General features: G+C 41.8%; 1 protein-coding gene across 2 annotated transcripts in view; it reads left to right on the top strand.

The window, feature by feature from the left end:
- Nucleotides 1-22420, top strand: part of LOC115195579 (piezo-type mechanosensitive ion channel component 2) — a 160145-nt gene that overhangs the window by 49412 nt on the left and 88313 nt on the right. For both annotated transcript variants that reach the window (XM_029755585.1, XM_029755586.1), the window contains exons 3-4: nucleotides 2332-2457; nucleotides 15457-15499. In XM_029755585.1, the coding sequence (XP_029611445.1) occupies nucleotides 2332-2457; nucleotides 15457-15499 (169 nt within the window). The remainder of the gene's footprint in view (nucleotides 1-2331; nucleotides 2458-15456; nucleotides 15500-22420) is intronic.

Genomic DNA, 22420 nt, shown 5'->3' with positions numbered 1-22420 from the left:
AGGGTTCTACTTGGAACCAAAAAGGGTTCTCCAATGGGGACAGCCAAAGAACCCTTTTGGAACCCTTTTTTCTATTAGTGTAATAGAAAGATGGAAGTGGCCTTTTGGGAGTTTACAGGAGTGCGTTCGTGCTCTGTGTCAAGGGCCTGACAGCTCCACAGTTAGTGGCTGACACTCAGCTAAGCCACTCTCAGCTCTCTCTCACACTTTGAGCTAGTGTCACTGCCTGTCTTTGATAAGGTTTGAGCTAAATGGAAGGGGCCAATTTGGCAGCTTAATTTGATATCTTCCTTAGAGTTATGTTTCCATAGTAAGGAATATTACATGTACTTGTTTGTTTTGATGAAACCCTGCCAACATCTTGTTTGGATCTGCCATGAACTGAGTGGGCTCTTCTGCTTCCTGGTTAGATGCTGTGTTGTACTAATCGACTGAACAGGCTGAATCATTTCTATTCAGAAGCTTCTTCTTTGCTCACTTTCCCCCTGCTTCATGATGCTTTTGCCTACAACACATCTAGACCTCTGCATCCTCCCATAATCACTCCTATCAACATCTCTAAGCAGCCTGTTAAATCAGCCGCATACCACGCTGTATCCAACTGCTGGTTTGCCAAGCAGGGTTGGTCCTGGTCAATCCCTGGATGGGAGACTAGATGCTGCTGGAAGTAATGTTTGAGGGCCAGTAGGAGGCACTCTTTCCTGTGATCTAAAAAAAAAAATATATATATATATCCCAGGGGAGTGATTGGGGACATTGCCCTGTAAAGGGTGCTGTCTTTCAGATATGATGTTGAATGGGTGTCCTGACTCTCTGTGGTCACTAAAGATCCCATGGCACTTATTGTAGGGGTGTTAACCCTAGTGTCCTGGCTAAATTCCCAATCTTGCTGTCATACCACCATGGCTACCTACTTGTCCCTGGCTAACTAATCATCCTCTCCCCTGTAACTATTCCCCAGGTTGTTGCTGTAAATGAGAATGTTCTCAGTCAACTTACTGGGTTAAATAAAACAATTCAGCTGGCAAACCAGACAGCTGACCAATCATTTCTAGGTGTTGAGCTCTGTTTTATGCATCCCATTTTACTTTTACTTTACTGGCATTGAGCTCACCGTGTGTTTAGGTTGGTCTACAGATGACGGACGGCCACCGGGCTGCCAAAAATATCACTGGGATATTACTGGCCCTTGGCAGCGGAGAAGCCTGTAGGAGTAATGGAGGTGGATTACTGCAGGCCTGGCCTGTTAGGATGGGACCAGACAGGATAAGATGATTAAACCATCAACCCTATAACTGGGCTGTGGGGTCTCCACTGGGTTAATGACTGGATTCTAACATTACCCTACAGTTGGTGGATCATTGGGCTGCTAATAGTTGGTTGTGAGTATTTACAGGTCTGTGATTATTGGAATAGGATTTGGTTGAATCAATTTGAGTTTAAAGTATGGCCTAACTAATGATATGAGATTAGTTATGAAGTTTATGTTGCAATAACATTGTTAGTTGACGTCCTTGTGAAGTTGAAATTTGTTTCATGCTCTAGTAACCTTTAAACTCCAGTAAAACCAGAATACAACCAAGAAGTAGCCAATGGTGTAAAAAAACTTAAGTAAAAATACTACTTAAATACTACTTAAGTAAAAAGTACTACTTAAGTCCATTTTTGTACTTTACTTTACTATTTATATTTTTGACAACTTTTACTTTTTATTCTACTACATTCCGAAAGAAAATAATGTACTTTTTACTTCATACATTTTCCCTGACACCCAAAAGTATTCGTTACATTTCGAATGCTTAGCAGGACAGGAAAATGGTCCAATTCACGCACTTATCAAGAGAACATCTGCCTACTGCCTCTGATATGGCAGACTCACTAAACACAAATGCTATGTTTATAGATTATGTCTGAGTGTTGGAGTGTGCCTCTGGCTATTCGTAAATAAAAAAAGGAAGAAAATTGTGTCGTTTGGTTTGCTTAATATAAGGAATGTGAAATGATTCATGCTTATACTCTTACTTTTGACACTTAGGTATATTTTAGCAATAACATTTATTTTTGATACTTAAGTATATTTAAAACCAAATACGTTTAGACTTTTACTCAAGTAGTATTTTTCTGGGTGACTTTCATTTTTACTTGAGTCATTTTCTATTAAGGTATCTTTACTCAAGTATGACCGTTGAGTACTTTTTCCACCACTGGAAGTAGCCTAATCATCACTACTACTATTTAAGTTTTGTTAGCCATTCAGTGAGTCTGAAATATACACTTGAATGACCTCGGTATCTGAAAAACCTTAGATGATCATGTTTCTCTCTCTTTCAGGACACACAGGGCGCCTGCTCAAGTCCCTGTGCTTCACCAGTATAGCCTTCCTGCTTCTGCACATCATCTACCAGGTCACCGTCAACACTCTGCTAGCAGGAGACAACCTAGAACCCAACTTCAACTGTGAGCATCAACCTTCTCTACTACACTCCCAGCACAGTGTGATGTCAGGTCTACCTCGTTTACACACACGCACATGTGTAGGAATGTACAAACATGCACATGCGCACACACACACACACACAGCTGTCTCACACCTGACCCTTAACATCGGCCATAACATTACATGCTTTCCTAAAGGATTGCTAGGGGTTGAAAAATGTTCTTGACCAGGAATGCAGTATTAATGCCACTGGTGGCTATTTGCTGGTTCTAAATGGATTGATTGGATTTACATGTCGATATGCCGTATATCCCACATTGATATACATTACTTGGAATACAGCAGTACCTAGGCTGAGGTCTGTGAGCAGCCACCCCAGTAAGTGGCACCTGGGCTGGTTGGGGCTGCAGGGTGGGGGTGAGCAGAGGTCACAGCCCAGCCCACGCCTGAGTCAGGTTACCCACTGGCCCCGACACCAGGGTGTTCAGACCAGAACCCGAAACCCGGCCTGGGCCGCGGCCCAACACAGGCCCCGCTATTGCTGCTGCTGCAAACTACTGGCACAACTCTCCCTGAGTAGCAATATAAAGCCACAACATCTGCACTCAAGATGGGGATAAACATAATGAAAACAAAAAACTCCCTCACTCCCATGCTGTCCTGACAGAAGTGCATTCAAACCCCCCACCAAACATTCAGAGTGAAGGCTGTCTGTTTCACATGTGTAGAGTACAATCATAAAAATTGAAGGGCGGTGTCTTCAAGTTGCATAAATACCCCTTGAAACGCCAGTCTGGACTCGTCCCCAGTGTCAGTGTGCACGGTGTTATGTCAAAAGACGGAACGAAAACAATCAATCAAGGAACTTCACCGATTCACCAAGTTTTGAAAAACTAGAGTGTAACTTTGTGTGCGATGTGTAAATAGTCTAGTTCTTTGATGAACGGTTGGAACTATGTATCAACTCTAAACCCTGTCTAGACAGGACAATGCTGTGCTGTTGTAAACAGCTGCGTTAACAGCCTTTTTTCTGTCAAATACCACGGGACAATTCCAAAATACTGATGAAAATTCGCTGGCAAACACAGTACAGTGGAAAGTTGTGACAATGCTGGAGTCAGTTGTAGTCAGAATGCAATTAACAGATATGAGCAGAAATAATAGTGGACACTATAGACAGTGCTTTTAGGTAAATAATAGTGGACACTATAGACAGTGTTTTTGGGTAAATAATAGTGGACACTATAGACAGTGCATTTGGGTAAATAATAGTGGACACTATAGATGATACTCTTGGGTAAATAATAGTGGACACTATAGATGATACTCTTGGGTAAATAATAGTGGACACTATAGACAGTGCTTTTGGGTAAATAATAGTGGACACTATAGACAGTGCTTTTGGGTAAATAGTAGTGGACACTATAGACAGTGATTTTGGGTAAATAGTAGTGGACACTATAGACTGTACTCTTGGGTAAATAATAGTGGACACTATAGACAGTGTTTTTGGGTAAATAGTAGTGGACACTATAGACTGTTCTCTTGGGTAAATAATAGTGGACACTATAGACAGTGCTTTTGGGTAAATAGTAGTGGACACTATAGACTGTACTCTTGGGTAAATAATAGTGGACACTATAGACAGTGCTTTTGGGTAAATAGTAGTGGACACTATAGACTGTACTCTTGGGTAAATAATAGTGGACACTATAGACAGTGCTTTTGGGTAAATAGTAGTGGACACTATAGACTGTACTCTTGGGTAAATAATAGTGGACACTATAGACAGTGCTTTTGGGTAAATAGTAGTGGACACTATAGACTGTACTCTTGGGTAAATAATAGTGGACACTATAGACAGTGCTTTTGGGTAAATAGTAGTGGACACTATAGACTGTGCTTTTGGGTAAATAGTAGTGGACACTATAGACTGTGCTTTTGGGTAAATAGTAGTGGACACTATAGACTGTACTCTTGGGTAAATAGTAGTGGACACTATAGACTGTACTCTTGGGTAAATAGTAGTGGACACTATAGACTGTACTCTTGGGTAAATAGTAGTGGACACTATAGACTGTACTCTTGGGTGTGATAAAAAAGTCAAACAGAACAATTACGCCAAATCCACTCAGTGCAATTCATTGTGAAGTATTGACTACACTTGCCCGAACAATTCATTCATTTCAGTAATTCTAAAGCGGAAATCAATCCGAGCTCTGAGGAAATAGAAGTATTTGTACTAGGGGCAAAATTACAGTACTGGCCCTTCCAATCCTTATGTACTGACCGTTCCCTGCAATTCCTTATGTACTGGCCCTTCCCTTCCAATCTTTATGTACTGGCCCTTCCCTTCAATTCCTTATGTACTGGCCCTTCCCTTCAATTCCTTATGTACTGGCCCTTCCCTTCAATTCCTTATGTACTGGCCCTTCCCTTCCAATCCTTATGTACTGGCCCTTCCCTTCAATTCCTTATGTACTGGCCCTTCCCTTCCAATCCTTATGTACTGGCCCTTCCCTTCCATTCCTTATGTACTGGCCTTTCCCTTCAATTCCTTATGTACTGGCCCTTCCCTTCCAATCCTTATGTACTGGGCCTTCCAATCCTTATGTACTGGCCCTTCCCTTCCATTCCTTATGTACTGGCCCTTCCCTCCCATTACTTATGTACTGGCCCTTCCAATCTTTATGTACTGGCCCTTCCAATCCTTATGTACTGGCCCATCCCTTCCAATCTTTATGTACTGGCCCTTCCAATCCTTATGTACTGGCCCATCCCTTCCAATCTTTATGTACTGGCCCTTCCAATCCTTATGTACTGGCCCTTCCAATCTTTATGTACTGGCCCTTCCAATCTTTATGTACTGGCCCTTCCAATCCTTATGTACTGGCCCTTCCAATCCTTATGTACTGGCCCTTACCTTCCATTCCTTATGTACTGGCCCTTACCTTCCATTCCTTATGTACTGGCCCTTCCCTTCCATTCCTTATGTACTGGCCCTCCCTTCCAATCCTTATGTACTGGCCCTTCCAATCCTTATGTACTGGCCCTTCCAATCCTTATGTGCTTTCCTTCTGAAACACTCATTACAATCCTCAACAGTAGCTGATTGGACTCAATTCGTTAACCAGACTCATTATGAGGAACATGGTCTCTATTACCACTATGTGAACCAAACACAAACCCTTCCCCACATCCAATGCGTCTAAAGTTACACATTGAATTATACTTGGTATTGTTGTTTGGCCTGACTGAAACATCAGGGAAAGCAACTGTGACCCTTCCACACACACATACATTCTTGCCCATTCACCCTCTGAATTGTACACATACAATCCATGTCTCAATTGTCTCAAGGCTTAAAAATCCTTATTTAACCTGTCTCCTCCCCTTCGTCTACAGTGATTGAAGTGGATTTAACAAGTGACATCAATAAGGGATCATAGCTTTCACCTGGACTCATCTGGTCAGTCTATGTAATGGAAAAATCAGGTGTTCTTAATGTTTTGTACACTCAGTGCATATTCTGCTGTATCTGAGTAGTAAGGGGAACCAGTACCAACATATGGGGCTTTAAAACAAACATTTTAGTGCTCATTTTAAGTATTTCGCACCGTGGTTTATCACGAGGTTCGGCATTCCTACTTTTATTGCTATTCATAGCTGTGGAGTCTACTATTTCATATTGTGTCACGGGATCTTTACTGCTGACAGGAGAACCTTACAATGATCTTGGTTGGTTGGGGATGTACTGTGCTGTATGGAGTTGCAAGGGAGGCAGCGTCCATCAAATTCACACCTTGCTAATCTTGCACTGCGGAAAGGGGAGTTTCATATGATCTTGTCAAGATTACATCACTTTTTGGTATTTTCTTGGCTCTGTAACATGTATTGTTGCAATGCAAGTTTTCCAAAGCGTGGATTTGGTTGAATACCAGCCTTTCAATTGAGCTATGTGAGATGTGAGATATGCCCACATTAACTTTCACTTCTGACAGCATTTGATGCTCTGTATTATGTTTAGTACCCCTGTTAGTAACCACCTATGACATCACAGCGCTAGCTAGGGGGAAGCCAAAAGAAGAAGCTCCTTCACACAGGGAACGTTATCTGATGGCCCAACAGTTCCTTTGTTTCTACATTCACCCCAGGTCCAAGGGGCCTTTGAGTGTGTCGTGGCGGTGAGTGTACGGCACTGTAAGGGGACTTGAGGGGGGAGGGGTGGCCAGTCAACATGACCTCAGATTAACACAAGACACTAATAAAACTTTAGGAACATTTCACGGATCACCCTCTCCACTTGGTCCACAGCCTGTTGGGTGACATATGCATCCCCATGTGAGTTGCATCCCCATGTGAGTTTGGTGCATTTTTTTGGGCTGTGCCAAAAATGACATCTTCCTCTCAGCGATGGCTGTTGGCAGGGGATAAATCTCAATCTCCACCGTAAAAATGCGCAGCTGCAAATGCTGCCGCTGCCGGTGTGGCCCTTAGAGCGCAGAGGGAAGTTCAGGAGCGACGTAGGGAGCGAAAACAAGCGGCCGTTCTGTGGAGGCAACCTGAGGTGAGGTCAGAGATGAAAGAGGGATGAAAAATGACCCTGGCTGCTAAAAGAGAGTGTTGTGGCGAGAGAGAGAGGGCGGCTATGTGAAGACAGACACTGGCCCAATTACTGGAAGTATACACTACATATACTGTACAACCGAGATAGTTTAGTCTACAGAACTGCCCTTGTAAGATGAAAGTACTGTGAAGCATCCAGTCAACACTTATACTGGAAGTACATTTCTAGTAGGCATATACTAAATCCTCCCTCGAGAAAGCCAAATCCATAATGTGGGGTAAGTTAAGTTGATTTCAATAAGTGAATTTTGAAATGCTAAACAAGTCTATTTTATTGCGTGCCAACCATTCTCTTTGTTTAATTAAACGGTACTAATAGAAAATAGTTTTAGAAATGGTAGAAGTGTAGCAGGCAGCGGGTACAGAATAAAGAGTGCTTTTGGAACTGTATGTGTACTGTGTAGGCGTCTCTGTTCTCTCTCTGTGTGCCTTGTCTGCATTAATAGTCCTTTGTTTTGTGTGCGGACTCAGTTGAGCTGTTCAGACGCCAGCAACAAGACTTTTTCATCTATCATCACATTGAAGAGCTGCCAGCAAAAATAACAAACGTCCAAAACATGACTCCTATTTTCTTGTTTTGTGTTTGTCGTCAATAGCTCTGCGTCTCCTGCGATAAGAATCATCTTCCCCAGGATGCGCAGCCCAATTCACTCTAAAAATACATATAACACATGGCCCACATTTCATAGGTACGCAGGTAGCAGTACAGATGGCTTACAAAGGAGAGGATACAACTTTCAATTTCCAGTAGCTACTAATGTAAACAATGTGTCAAACGCAATAACAACATTGTAGACATGTCCCACAGTAGGCGTGTGAAGGTGGGAAGTGAAAGGCATCTCTGTCAGAGGTTCAGTCGTATCTTCTTTATCTGCATTTCACCCCTTGTCACGACTAATGACCAGAGAAGAGTGGTGAAATCTTCAAAACATCTTGTTTCAAATGATCGACTAAGTGGCCCCAGCCTTGCCTTGAGTGGGCCCCTCAGTTTTGCCCTCTACTGACTTAGCCTAACTAGGATATGTGCTTGGTCAGTCAGCGAGCAAGCGGCAGCCATGTTTGCCAGGTGTACGTCCGTCCATTTGTCAGTCTGTCCCATGCTTGATTTGGGCAGGAGCTCACCGGAACTGAGGACCGGCGCCTCAAATGTTCTACAGCTTGATCTCCTGTTCCTCTTATGGAATATTATCTCCGAAGTATTGTGGAGCTCCTGCCCCTAAATATAAACAGTACCTGGCACTCAAAAGGAATACCGGTACATATTTCAGTCAAATACTGAGAAGTAGAGGTTAGGATGAGGTCATTAATAAGAGACTTCCAGGAAGGAAGAGCCCTTTATGTTTTACGTCCTCCTCCACCGACATAAATACACTAAAACTCAATGTCTGTTCCTCGACCAAAACACTATTAGCTCTTAATTCAGTAGCTAATATATCCACGGAGGACCTCTTTCTATGATATTCCCCCCCAAAATAACCTAATTGCAATTGAATCCCACAATGCACATAAACTGAAAGCATTTCCTTGGTAGTTGGTGGTTAGCAGGTTTTTACAAGGTGTCTCATCCGCAGTTTGTTTACATTGTCGAAGCATTATGGAGGCGTGTAGAAGTCTGGTTTAATAGATTTCTATGATGTTCTGTAAGACTTTTAGGCATAGTTTTATCCAAACAGCCATCATCTGTAAAATAACCCATGTTCAGCCATATGAAAACATTCACCTCCCTCTCAGCAGAAGCAAACCGCTGCCAGGGGAGTTGAGAGATTGTTTTTAGACTGTCTTTGCCACAGGTGTTTCTGAATTGCTCATTGTTATTTTGAAATGAACTGTTACAAGCTGTCTCGAATTAACACATCACAAATAAAACTCTTTTCATCTCCCTTGACACGTCACAAATTGAGGATTTTCCTGGGTTTTGGCGTTTTTATTTTAGGGTCCTTTCGTGCTTCCTTGTCCTTCCTACCTTCCTTGTTTCCTTCCTATCTCCCGTTGCTGTATATGGAAACGCTGGATCCCTCATTTTCACTCTTTTATTGGCTACCTCCTTTGAGCTAACCATATGACCGAATACCCAGGTGACTTCCACCATTTCTGTGACCATGACATCATAGAGAGATAGAGACAGAAAGGCTAAGGGGAAGTAGTAGTGAATCTGTGCTATACTCACTATGTACAGTAATCAGTGTTAGGCTAATCCAGGTATGTAGTGTGATCTAAGCAGGGGCGTTGTATCGCTGTTGACAGACAAATGTTATAATTACTACTTCTGAGGCTTCGCTGATCCACCAGGCTGTTTGATGGGCCGCTTGTGTCTAATTGAAGTGCTTTTCTCTCAGTGATATCCAGATAGGATTACCACACCGCACTATAGTCTAGATATGGCTTCTTCTAGACAGGTTGCTGCGTCTGCTATTCTAGTCGCCACCATACAGTATAAACTACTGCATTGAATGTGTACACATCAGCTATCAAAGAGAAAAGACTATGAAAGAAAATAGTGGTCATGAATGGTAATTCAATTTCGTGATTTAAGTGGTAGACAAATCATTATTACAAACAATGTGCAGTTAACACAACTATAGTACGAGGCATGGTTTAGACATGGCTAGTGTATTTCGTTGGCTACTGTTCATAACAAAAGTAACAGATTGTTTTAATTTCAACCGGGTGAAAATACACAGGGGATTTGCAGTTTTAAAATCCACAATTATGTATTTGAGCACTGATGCCATGACTAAATATTATAGCTGCGTTCAATGAGGTGTTTCTTCACTAATGAGCTGAATTGTGGCTGGTGTGTGTAATGTGTGTGTGTGTGTGTGTCTATTTGCGCTGGGGGCTGTATAGGCTTATTGCCTGCAGCCCTGGACGTTATTACAACGCTACGTTATTCCCGCGGCACCACATTATTGCGCTCCCTCATTTTCCGAGCCACTGCACCCATCTGCAGGGAGCTGCCAAACAGCTCCTGTAACCATAACGTTGCTCCACAAAGCCCCCACTCACTCTCTCTCCTTCCTTCCTTTCTCTCTCTCTCTCTCACACTTTCTCCTCTCTTTCTCACTTTCTCCCCTCTCTCTGACACTCTCTCTCTCTCTCTCTCTCTTTCGTGTAATGTGTAGGCCTATACTGTAACTTTAGCTGCAGCTTACTAATGGAGAATGCTAAGAAAAGTAACACCTGTTAGTTTGCCTGTCTGGGATATTAGTAGGCAGGTCACCCGTGATACAAGTCAGTATTTGACGTCCATCCATGTCTGAGGACATCGGGAGATGTTGTTGAAACCGGCCACTAGGGGCAACAGTAAGCGCTGTTACCTTCAAATATGCTTTGGTGTTCCTATGGCGTTGTGGAGGGGGATGATGGATAGGCATAAGCATCTGCCTATGGTTCCAAAGGTTGCATGTTTGAATCCAGCGATAGAAAGTTGTTTTTGATATTTTTGTTTAAAGCCTATCCCAAACCTTAACCCCTACCTTAAGAATTCTGAGTTAATGCCTCAATTTAACCTTGGAACAGTACAGAGAAGTAACCAAACACTTTGAAATTTTACGTTTGAGAAACATGGATGAGCCTCTAATTCGGACGTGAGCCTGTGAGACAAACATTACGAGCCAAATTTAGAGGTTATTTTTTTACCAGAGCTTTGTAAGTAACTTTTTTATAATTTTATACTGTAAATCTAAAGTTGGCCTATCCTGTCAGCCCAGTTTTTTGCTACTCCTACTATAAGCGTCCAGAAATATAAACACACAAATCTAAAGCAGCACAAGGCACCAGTCCTCATGACTCCTGTGACGCCTGGCGTTTCAGACGTTGAAAACCTGGAGTCGCTACGTCAGATTGAGTCAGACAACCTCCATGCATCGTAGTTAGAAAAACAACTTGTTAAACACGCATGACATTTTCCCATGGCCCGGCATAAATCTGTGTCTGTAATATTGTATTAATGCGAGAATAAATTCGTGTGGAATAAATTGCAGTACGTTGTGGTTGTAGCCTTCTCTCATAGACAATGTCCAGGCTGTATTATAACCATAAAATAACAGGGAGAAGGGAGTGAGGGAGGAAGTGAAGAAGAAAAGGTGCACATGTTGTAAGCGAGAAACTGTCGTAAAGTAAACTGTCTATGAAACAAGCGCGTGTGCCCCTTCCTCTTTATTAGCTTAGCCATGGCCTCTGCAAGGGAACAATATACAATGTGGAATCCTTAAAGGAAATGTTCATGGTCCGCTGTCTAGCTGCCGATAGCAGCACATACAGCAACACATACAGCAACACATACATTGCTTATAGTGTACCTCGCCATAGCACAGGTGCTGTATCCATCACAGGGAGAAACAAGTACTTGCTAGTAGCTGGCATCAAAACAGCTGAGCTAGAGAGGTTCATTTTGAGGATAATGACTATAATGTTAGCTAGTCCCTCATAGTGTGTTTAAAAAATATATATATATATTATTAACCCCTCAAAACACCAGTCTAAAAGTCAACAGTGACGAGGCGACTCCGGGATGCTGGCCTTCCAGGCATAGTTCCTCTGTCCAGTGTCTGTGTTCTTTTGCCCATCTTAATATTTTATTTTTATTGGCCAGTCTGAGATATGGCTTTTCTTTGCATCTCTGCCAAGAAGGCCAGCATCCCAGAGTCGCCTCTTCACTGTTGACGTTGAGACTGGTGTTTTGCGGGTACTATTTAATGAAGCTACCAGTTGAGGACTTGTGAGGTGTCTGTTTCTCAAACTAGACACTCTAATGTACTTGTCCTCTTGCTCAGTTGTGCACCAGGGCCTCCCACTCCTCTTTCTATTCTGGTTAGAGCCAGTTTGCACTGTTCTGTGAAGGGAGTAGTACACAGCGTTGTACCAGATCTTCAGTTTCTTGGCAATTTCTCGCCTTCATTTCTCAGAACAAGAGTAGATTTTCAGAAGAAAGGTCTTTGTTACTGGCCATTTTGAGCCTGTAATCGAACCCACAAATGCTGATGCTCCAGATACTCAACTAGTCTAAAAAAGGCCAGTTTTATTGCTTCTTTAATCAGGACATCAGTTTTCAGCTGTGCTAACATTATTGCAAAAGGGTTTTCTAATTATCAATTAGCCTTTTAAAATGATAAACTTGGATTAGCTAACACAACGTGCCATTGGAACACAGGAGTGATGGTTGCTGATAATGGGCCTCTGTACACCTATGTAGATATTCCATAAAAAATATGCTGTTTTCAGCTACAATAGTCATTTTTCAACATTAACAATGTCTACACTGTATTTCTGATCAATTTGATGTTATATTAATGGACAATTATTTACTATTTTTCAAAAACAAGGAAATCTCTAAGTGACACCAAACTTTTGAACGGTAGTGTATGTGCTATGCATTTCGCCAGGATTCGCATTTCGCATCACAACATTGAAGTGTTACAGACCTTTATACTTGCCACCTAGGTCCTGTTTTAGTAGTAATGAAATCAGACCTTGTTGAGTACCTGAAAGTCTACCATTTGTATACGAGTAATTAAAACATGCAATAATGGATCTTTGAGTACATCAAAAAAGGTCTGATATACCTCTACTGGTATACTGTCAAGTCCTGGTGTTTTTCCAGGCTGAAAATATTTTATTGCCTCAAAGTTCCTATTCTGTAAGTTGGCCTTCACACAGGTCTTTCTGTAAATGTGTTAATTTTACATTATGAAATAAATCCTTACAGTTAAGATCATTCAGTGGAAATGGAGGAGACTGAAAAGAAAACATATGCTTAAAATATTTTTCACGGCTGTCAAAAGGAGAGGACCAAGGTGCAGCGTGTGTGTAGTTCCACATTTTATTTTCTCTGTGAAACTATGCAATACATCAAATAACTGAATAGACAAAACAACAAACCGTGACGCAGAGGAGAAACAAACACTACTCAAAAATAATCACCCACAAAACCCAGGAAGAAAAACTCCTACTTAAGTATGATCTCCAATTAGAGACAACGAGGACCAGCTGCCTCTAATTGGAAATCATCCCAAACAAACCAACATAGAAATACAAAAACTAGAACCTAAGAACATAGAAATAGAACACATAGAATAAACCCCCCTGTCACACCCTGACCTACTCTACTATAGAAAATAACATGGTCAGGACGTGACAATATTTTGCTTCCTCTTTCAAAATATCATTTGTGAATCCCGGATAACTCCATAATTTATAACGAGTTTCTGTAAATTCCTTTTGGTAGAATTTCTATGTTGGAGATTCAAGAAAAAGGTTGTGCATTTTTCACAATTTTCCATCCAATTCGCTTTATTTTTGTAATACATTACACTTGATCGTTCTTGAATAAGTACCTCCATTTCTTTTTGTTTTTCCTCTAACCTATTTTGTGCCTCTATAGTACAGTTCCCATTACCATCTACCTGCTCTGTTACTTCCTCTATTTCCTTTATTAGTCAAATCTCTTTTGATCTAAACTGCTGTTGTTTTAATGATGAGTATTGTATTGAATGGCCTCTAAAAGTACATTTGAAAGTGTCCAACACAATAAAGGGATCTGCTGTACCTATGCTGTGCAAAATATAGTTAATTATGAATTATTTTGTCTTAGTTAAGAACAAATTGCCAGCAAGAACGAGACTAGGAAGTAATCAAGACGGCCTCCTTCATGTACGTATATCTCACTAGGTCAGGGTTTTTCAACCTCCATATATCCACTAGTTGTAATGTATCCATGATCTTCGTAATCTCCTTAAGTGCTTGAGGGTGATAGTTTGTACAGTTTGAGCTATATACAGGGTCAGTGAGGGATTTCCTTTATGATACGTTGAGGTACTTAAAGCCGTATTATAATCTCCAATCATAATAATAGATTCTTTCGTTGCTTGTGAGCTCAATAGATTGTTATATATATTTTAGAAGAAGTGTGGATCATCATTATGTGGCCCATATAGATTAATTAGCCAGATCGGTTTTTGGTCCAATAGCATATTTAAAATAATCCATCTTCCTTGCAGATCTGTTTGCACCGCTTGCACAATCTGATCCAAATTTGTGTTAATTAGTATAAATCACCCCTTTTGAGTTTCTGTAAAAATGTGTCTTCTTTTTTTATGATCTGCTAAGCCATTACAATTATAACTGGCTATACTTATTTCCCCACTTACCATAATGATACCCAAGTTTCAATTATACTTACCACAACCAATGTTTGCAAACTTACCATTAAAAAACACCATGATGACAGTGTGTTTTAGAGAAATGGCTAAGCTCTATTAGCATGTTATTACAAATGAGTTACTAATATGTAATTATGTGTTAATACAATGTTGTTACTTCAGTTGTTACTGTTTAGTTATATAAGGGCAACTTAAGGGCAACTTAAGGTAAAGTGTTACCAAGAACTGTATTATTGATAAAGTTGAATAATTTCAAGTTAAGTACAGAAAGTACTTTCTCAGCATAGTAGATGCTGCAGTTAAATTCCTTTTTTTAAACAGGAAGTGGTCATCAGTCATCCCAGTGGTGAACATGTCTTCTCATCCGAGTAGGGCCTATTAACCAGGCAGTTAACGAGCTAATGACAGAGCTAATTAGCCGCCTGAGCACTGACTCATTGATCTGTCGTTAGGGTAACTATCCTCAGATCAGCTGCAGGGGGGCGGTGTGTTGGGAGTTGGCACTTGGCAGTAAGACAACTCCCGTCCAGAGGGGGGCCTCCACACACCTGGAACTGTCTCTGTAAACAAAAAGCCCAGGAGTCCAAAGCCTTTGAAGAACATTTTTGTTTTTCCCTGAGTCGTTAAATCAACGTGCGGGCGGACAGCGGAGTTTCGTGTCATAAACACACAAAGAGGCGGAAGAGACGAGAGAGAGGAGTTGTCTGCCAAATGCATGAGTCATGTGAGTCACGGGATGACAACTAACTGTGAGACGGAGGGCGTTCCAAGTGGCTGTCGATGGTGCACGGCCGCCCCTGTGTGTGTGTGTGTGTGTGTGTGTGGTTTACCTTCGCTAACATATGGTTTAGATCTGTGTTACCGTCCTAAGGAGGGTCAGTGTGCATGTGAAACGATTGGATTCAAGGTTAAGTTGTTCATGTAGTCTGTATATCATTTGAAAGATCTGCCACATTGGTGTCTGAAGTGGGATTGCATCCCTGTGCAGGCATAGAAAGTTTATCGAGTCAAAGATGGGTTGGTACAACTTCAACTTTTCAGTGTATTCTAATGGGGCTCAGGTTGTCAACACTCCAGGTTGAATGATGGGAAGGCTCTGTGGGATAACAGAAAGTGCTTCATGAAAGCTTGCCATTTGAGCAGCTGCCATCTTAAGTCCACCTCAGGAGTTTGGAATAATGGTCCACTCTGTTGAGCGAGGATTTTGACGTCTATATTTTGTGTTCTTTTCAGGTTCAACATGGGAGAAGTCGGTTCGACAGCTGGGCATGGAAAGGTAAGAGACCAAAGCTTTCACATTAAAATAAAACCTGGCATGATCTACTGTATATAGCTCAGTTTGATTCCCATCTGTATTTTCATGGTGTTTGTGTGGTAAAGTGGGGAGTATCCTCACACACCCCACAGAGGACAACAAGTAGGTTTACTTGTTCTATTGTACGTTGCTAAAATCCATTCTATGGCATAGTGCAATAGTACCCATTCAATTGAGCTCAACTGAATGATTACATTTCACCCAATACACCCAGTCATTTGGCAGACACTCTAATACACTAGAGCAAGTTAAAACGCAGCAGCCAAACAAAACAATCCATGTTTCATTCTCATCTACTTTCATTGCCATATGAACCACTCAGGTAGAGCCCTCATCGCAGCATACAAATGACTGTTTTCCCAAGTGGGTCATCCATAAGGTTTTTAATCAGGTCAACGCTCATAAGGCCGCAGGGCCGGACGGTGTTCCAGGACGTGTTCTCAGAGCATGCTCAGAACAACTGTCAGGCATATTCACAGTCATTCTCAACCTCTTCAGTTTGTAATCCCCACATGTTTCAAGCTGACCACCATCATTTCTGTTCCCATGAACTCTTAAGACTACCTGTCATAATGACTACTGCCCTGTAGCACATATGTAATCATGAAGTGCTTTGAAAGGCTGGTTATGGCACACATCAACTCCATCATCCCAGACAGCAGTGGTATCAAACTCATTCCATGGAGGGCCTAGTGTCTGCTGCTTTTAGTTTTTTCCTTTTAGTTAAGACCTAGACAACCAGATGAGGGTAGTTCCTTTCTAATTAGAGACCTTAATTAATCAATCAAGTACCCCAGGGAGGAGCAAAATCCATCAGACACTCGGCCCTCCGTGGAATGAGTTTGACACGTGCCCTAGACCCACTCCAATATGCACACCGCCCCGACAGATCCATACTGTAGACGATGCGATCTTTATTGCACTGGAACTGTCCTCAAACACCTAGATAAGACTACCTATGTGATAATATTGTTCATTAACTACAGCACAGCGCCTAACACAATAGTCACCAAGCTTGGGATGCTGGGCCTGAACACCTCCCTCTGCAACTGGATCCTGGGTTTCAAGTTCCTCGGTGTCGAAATCAATAAGGACTTAAAATGGTCCACACACATGCAAACAGTCGTGAAGAAGGTGCAACAGCATCTCTTCCCCCTCAGGAGGTTGAAAAGATTTGGTATGGGCCCTCAAATCCTCAAATAGTTCAACAGCTGCACCACTGAGTACCGGAGAAACAAGTCTGACACCAACAGGCTCCTGAACAGATTCTATCCCCAAACCATAAGACTGCTATATACAGTTGAAGTTGTAAGTTTACATACACCTTAGCCAAATACATTTAAACTCAGTTTTTCACAATTCCTGACATTTAATCCTAGTAAAAATTCCCTGTTTTAGGTCAGTTAGGATCACCACTTTATTTTAAGAATGTGACATGTCAGAATAATAGTAGAGAGAATGATTTCTTTCAGCTTTTATTTCTTTCCACATTCCCAGTGGGTCAGAAGTTTACATACACTCAATTAGTATTTGGTAGCATTGCCTTTAAATTGTTTAACTTGGGTCAAACGTTTCAGGTAGCCTTCCACAAGCTTCCCACAATAAGTTGGGTGAATTTTGGCCCATTCCTCCTGACAGAGCTGGTGTAACTGAGTCAGGTTTGTAGGCCTCCTTGCTCGCACACGCTTTTTCAGTTCTGCCCACACATTTTCTATGGGATTGAGGTAAGAGCATTGTGATGGCCAATCCAATACCTTGACTTTGTTGTCCTTATGCCATTTTGCCACAACTTTGGAAGTATGCTTGGGGTCATTGTCCATTTAGAAGACCCTTTTGCCACCAAGCTTTAACTTCTTGACTGATGGCTTGAGATGTTGCTTCAATATATCCACATAATTTTCCTACCTCATGATGCCATCTATTTTGTGAAGTGCACCAGTCCCTCCTGCAGCAAAGCACCCCCACAACATGATGCTGCCACCCCCGTGCTTCACGGTTGGGATTGTGTTCTTTGACTTGCAAGCATCCCCCAATTTTCCTCCAAACATAATGATGGCCATTATGGCCAAACAGTTCTATTTTTGTTTCATTTCATTCTATTTTTTGTTTTTGTTTTCTCCAAAAAGTACGATCTTCGTCCCCATGTGCAGTTTAAAACCCTAGTCTGGCTTTTTTATGGCGGTTTTGGAGCAGTGGCTTCTTCCTTGCTGAGCGGCCTTTCAGGTTATGTCGATATAGGCCTTTTAATACATCCACAGGTACACCTCCAATTGACTCAAATGGTGTCAATTAGCCTATCAGAAGCTTCTACAGCCATGACATCATTTTCTGGAATTTTCCAAGCTGGCACAGTCAACTTAGTGTATATAAACTTCTGACCCACTAGAATTGTGATACAGTGAATTATAAGTGAAATAATCTGTTTAAACAATTGTTAGAAAAATTACTTGTGTCATGCCAAAACTATAGTTTGTTAACAAGAAATTTGTGGAGTGGTTGAAAAATGAGTTTTAATGACTCCGACCTAAGTGTATGTAAACTTCCGGCTTCAACTGTAGCTAACAAAATGACTACACAGACTCTGCATTGACTCCAGAGTCATTTTGCACTGACTCTATGCACACTCTACACACCCATACTCATTCTATGCACATTCTACACACTCATACTCATTCTATGCACACTCTACACACTCATACTCACTCCATGCACACTCTACACACTCATACTCACTCCATGCACACTCTACACACTCATTCACACACACTCACAATGACACTCCAACACACACACAAACACACACAGTTAATTTGTTCACACACACATTCAGACTGACTCTACACACACGTTGCTACTCTGTTTATCATATATCCTGATGCCTAGTCCACTTACCCCTATACATATTTCTATCACTCCAGTATCCCGTATTGTAAATATGGTATTGGCACTGACCCTGGAACTGATCCTGTATATAGCTTACTGACCCTGGAACTGACCCTGTATATAGTTTACTGACCCTGGAACTGACCCTGTATATAGTTTACTGACCCTGGAACTGACCCTGTATATAGTTTACTGACCCTGGAACTGACCCTGTATATAGCTTACTGACTCTGGAACTGACCCTGTATATAGCTTACTGACTCTGGAACTGGCCCTGTATATAGTTTACTGACTCTGGAACTGACCCTGTATATAGTTTACTGACCCTGGAACTGACCCTGTATATAGCTTACTGACCCTGGAACTGACCCTGTATATAGTTTACTGACTCTGGAACTGACCCTGTATATAGCTTACTGACTCTGGAACTGACCCTGTATATAGCTTACTGACCCTGGAACTGACCCTGTATATAGTTTACTGACTCTGGAACTGACCCTGTATATAGCTTACTGACTCTGGAACTGACCCTGTATATAGCTTACTGACTCTGGAACTGACCCTGTATATAGCTTACTTATGTCATCATTACATGCTGTTCAAGGCTTTGTTGACGTGATCGAATGCCTCAAAGGGAAATACGTGCAGGGGAGAATGACTGCCCCTGTCATTGAAGCTACGAAGTTCAAGGCCGACAGCGATAGATAATACTGCGCATGTTATGGTTGCATAAATCTCCGACATGAGACGCCATCTTAACCGATTTCGTTGGCTTCAAATGCTCTATTGAGTCTTCACATAGAAATGAATGGTGTCGCTTGACCAATGGCTTTGTCCATTCATATATGCAGTCATTGGATACATGCCTCGTCCCCAGCTGTGGTTTGAAAGAAAGGCTAGCCGTAAAATAATAGACTCAACAAACCAGAGATTTTGTGTTTTTTCAAGTCTGCACCTTTACTACATTGTGTCATGACGGATTGAACTGGGCGTTTATTTTCCCAGCATCGGCTGTTATGGTTGGTGCAGCCGCCGGGTTCACAGAAATTATGGTTGTATAACTTTCGCACATATCCTTACAGCATGTGTGGCGTAAACATAGTAAATTAGCCCAGCCTTCTGCGCGGTGCTGCGTCTGTGTGCTAGGCTAATTAGCAGAGCCATTACGGGGTTCCCGAGGTGATCCATAGCTACAGGTGCGGTGATGTCACCTTCCAAGCATTGGAAAGTGTTACTGCTTACTGGGTTAAAGCAACAGCCAATGGGGGAAAGGCCAACCCGAATGTTTAGAGTCACGGTAATGCCACCATGAGGGAAGCTGCTGGCATTCCTCAGGTGTTGGATACAGTGATATTGTAATTTTGTCTTGGAGAGAGGGAGTTCCCAGCAGGGCTCGTTGGGTGGTAACTATAACAGCCCTTTCCATGGTCCTCTGTCTGATGGCTCGTCAGTGTTTTGACTACTTCTGGTGACATATGGGGCTTAGTCTAATGGTCTAGTTGATATCATTTGGCAAATATGCCTGACCTTTTGCACACTAATAACAGATTTATAACTGATATTTGCTCAAGTTATGATGTCACACTGTAAACACAGTTCTCACAGGTTCAAGACTAGAAGTCTATAGGACTCTACTAGCATGCTAGCAAATACCCATAGACTTCCAGTCATTGGGCTAGAGCTAGTTAGCAATGGCTTTTGAAACTACCTCTAACTTCCTTCGTACTGGACACAGAGACATACAAATGGTATCCCCTAGTTCATCTGACTCTGGGGAAGTAGATAAAGGGCATCATTGCTAAAATCCCGAAGTATCCCATTAAGTTTAGGGCTAGGTTTAGGTTTACGGTTAAGGGTATGGTTAAGGTTAGGGTTAAGGTAAGTGTCAGTTTTAGGTTTAAAGTCGGTTTAAGCGTCAGCTGTGTTCTTGTAGTCTCTCCCGCTCTGGTCTGTCTCAGCCCTGATGCTGCTACGGCGCCTCTCCTCCTGTTGCATTGTGGGAGTCTGGGAGACAGGTGAGTGACGGTGATGAATGTGTACCAGACAGGAGCCTGTGGAGCCCACTGAGTGATGCGTCCTACTTATACCCGGCTCTGGAGTGGCCTGGCCCCCTAATGGAGCTCCAGTTTCACATGACATACAGCACTGGAAAGCAAGACTGGGAGCGACTGTAATGAGGGAGGACCATTACAGACAAAGGAAGCTTCAAATAAATGTGACACTAGTGTCCTTGGGGACTTATCAAAGAATCTTTGGGAAATCTACTTTTTTGTGTTATACATAAAAAATGAATCAGAATGTCTATGTTATTGTGTGGAAAGGTTGTTAGTCACAATCTCAAGTATATGTGGCAAGGTGTAAATTTGTAAATCTTTATTTTCTTGACACTGGTTATTGGCCTAGCCTTCATTGACTACTAGTCTGTCATATTATTCCACTATCGAAGGAGTGTGTCTGAACTACAGTACTTTTCGGTAGTTACGGCATTCCAGCTTTGCCCCCTTTTGATTATGTCATTTAACCTGGCTGGCTGGGAAGAGGTCGTGAGTGTGTGTGTTTGGCCAGAGGCTGGGACTTCGGTATGAGCCATGTACCTGTCTGGAGCCTATAGCCAACCAGTAGTATTAGTAGTTTACGTAATATGACTGTTTGTCTGTCTGTCTGCTCTGTTATCAGCACCATACGTTAGTGTTAATCAAAATCAAATGACATGTTATTTGTCACATGCACCAAATACAACAGGTATCACCGTGAAATACTTACTTACAAGCCCTTAACCAATAGTCAGACAGTAGCTGATTCCGACTGTGGAGAGGAGTGGAAACGTCACTGTCTATCATGTACATTTCTGTGTAACAAAGACCTTTCTGTCAGGGTCAACATCAGTGTCTGGCATCCACATTTCTAGGTTTATAAAAAAAGGACAACCCTTTCTGTCAAATGAAAACCTTAACTAGATTTAAGTTAGACTTTGATGTATTCACTGTAACGCACAGTTGCTGATGTGTTCCCCTCAGTAGAGTGAGATTAATTGGCTTGGAATGAGCTGGGTCCTCTTGGCTGACGGTCAACCGTGTGACGCAACAGTGAGGGGAATAACAGCGTGGAATTTACCCATCTCATTTTGTGTTTCATTGTTTCTTTTCTTGGCAGAGTCGGTCAAGCTGGTCTACATAAATGGTTTCTTTTCTGCAGGAAAGATTTCTTACTAACAATGGGCATAAAATCTTGAAATGTGGTCACTGGTTCCCATAGGAAATGTGTTGCACCTAGAATAACCACATGAGAATGGAGATTTGTTGTGAGGGATGTACTGTACAGTGCCTTCAGAAAGTATTCATACCCCGAGACTTATTCCACATTTTGTTTTGTTACAGCCTGAATTCAATATGTATAAAACATTTTCTTTCTCACCCATCTACAAACAATTACCCATGATGACAAAATGGAAACATGTTCTAAACGTATTTAGAAATGTTTGCAAATGTATTGAAAATGAAACACAGAAATATCTCATTTACATACAGTTCCAGTCAAAAGTTTGGACACACCTACTCATTCAAGGGTTTTTCTTTATTTTACTATTTTCTACATTGTAGAATAACAGTGAAGACATCGAAACTATGAAATAACACATATGGAATCATGTAGTAACCAAAAAAGTGTGAACATTTTTCGAAATATATTTTCGATTTTAGCTTCTTCAAAGTAGCCACCCTTTGCCTTGTGGAGGTCAGATCATCTGATGCAGCACTCCATTACTTTCCTTGTTCAAATAGCCCTTACACAGCCTGGAGGTGTGTTTTGGGTCATTGTCCTGTTCAAAAACAAATCATATAGTGCAACTAACCGCAAACCAGATGGGATGGCGTATCGCTGTAGAATGCTGTGGTAGCCATGCTGGTTAAGTGTGCCTTGAGTTCTAAATAAATTACTGACAGTGTCACCAGCTAAGCACCCCCTGTAAGGGGTGCGTACTGGCGGCAGAGAAGTCAGACG

The sequence above is a fragment of the Salmo trutta genome, chromosome 6, assembly GCF_901001165.1.
Source record: "Salmo trutta chromosome 6, fSalTru1.1, whole genome shotgun sequence".
Classification (NCBI taxonomy): Eukaryota; Metazoa; Chordata; class Actinopteri; order Salmoniformes; family Salmonidae; genus Salmo; species Salmo trutta.
The sequence above is the reverse complement of the archived record's forward strand: the minus strand, read 5'-3'. Positions and strand labels throughout refer to the sequence as shown.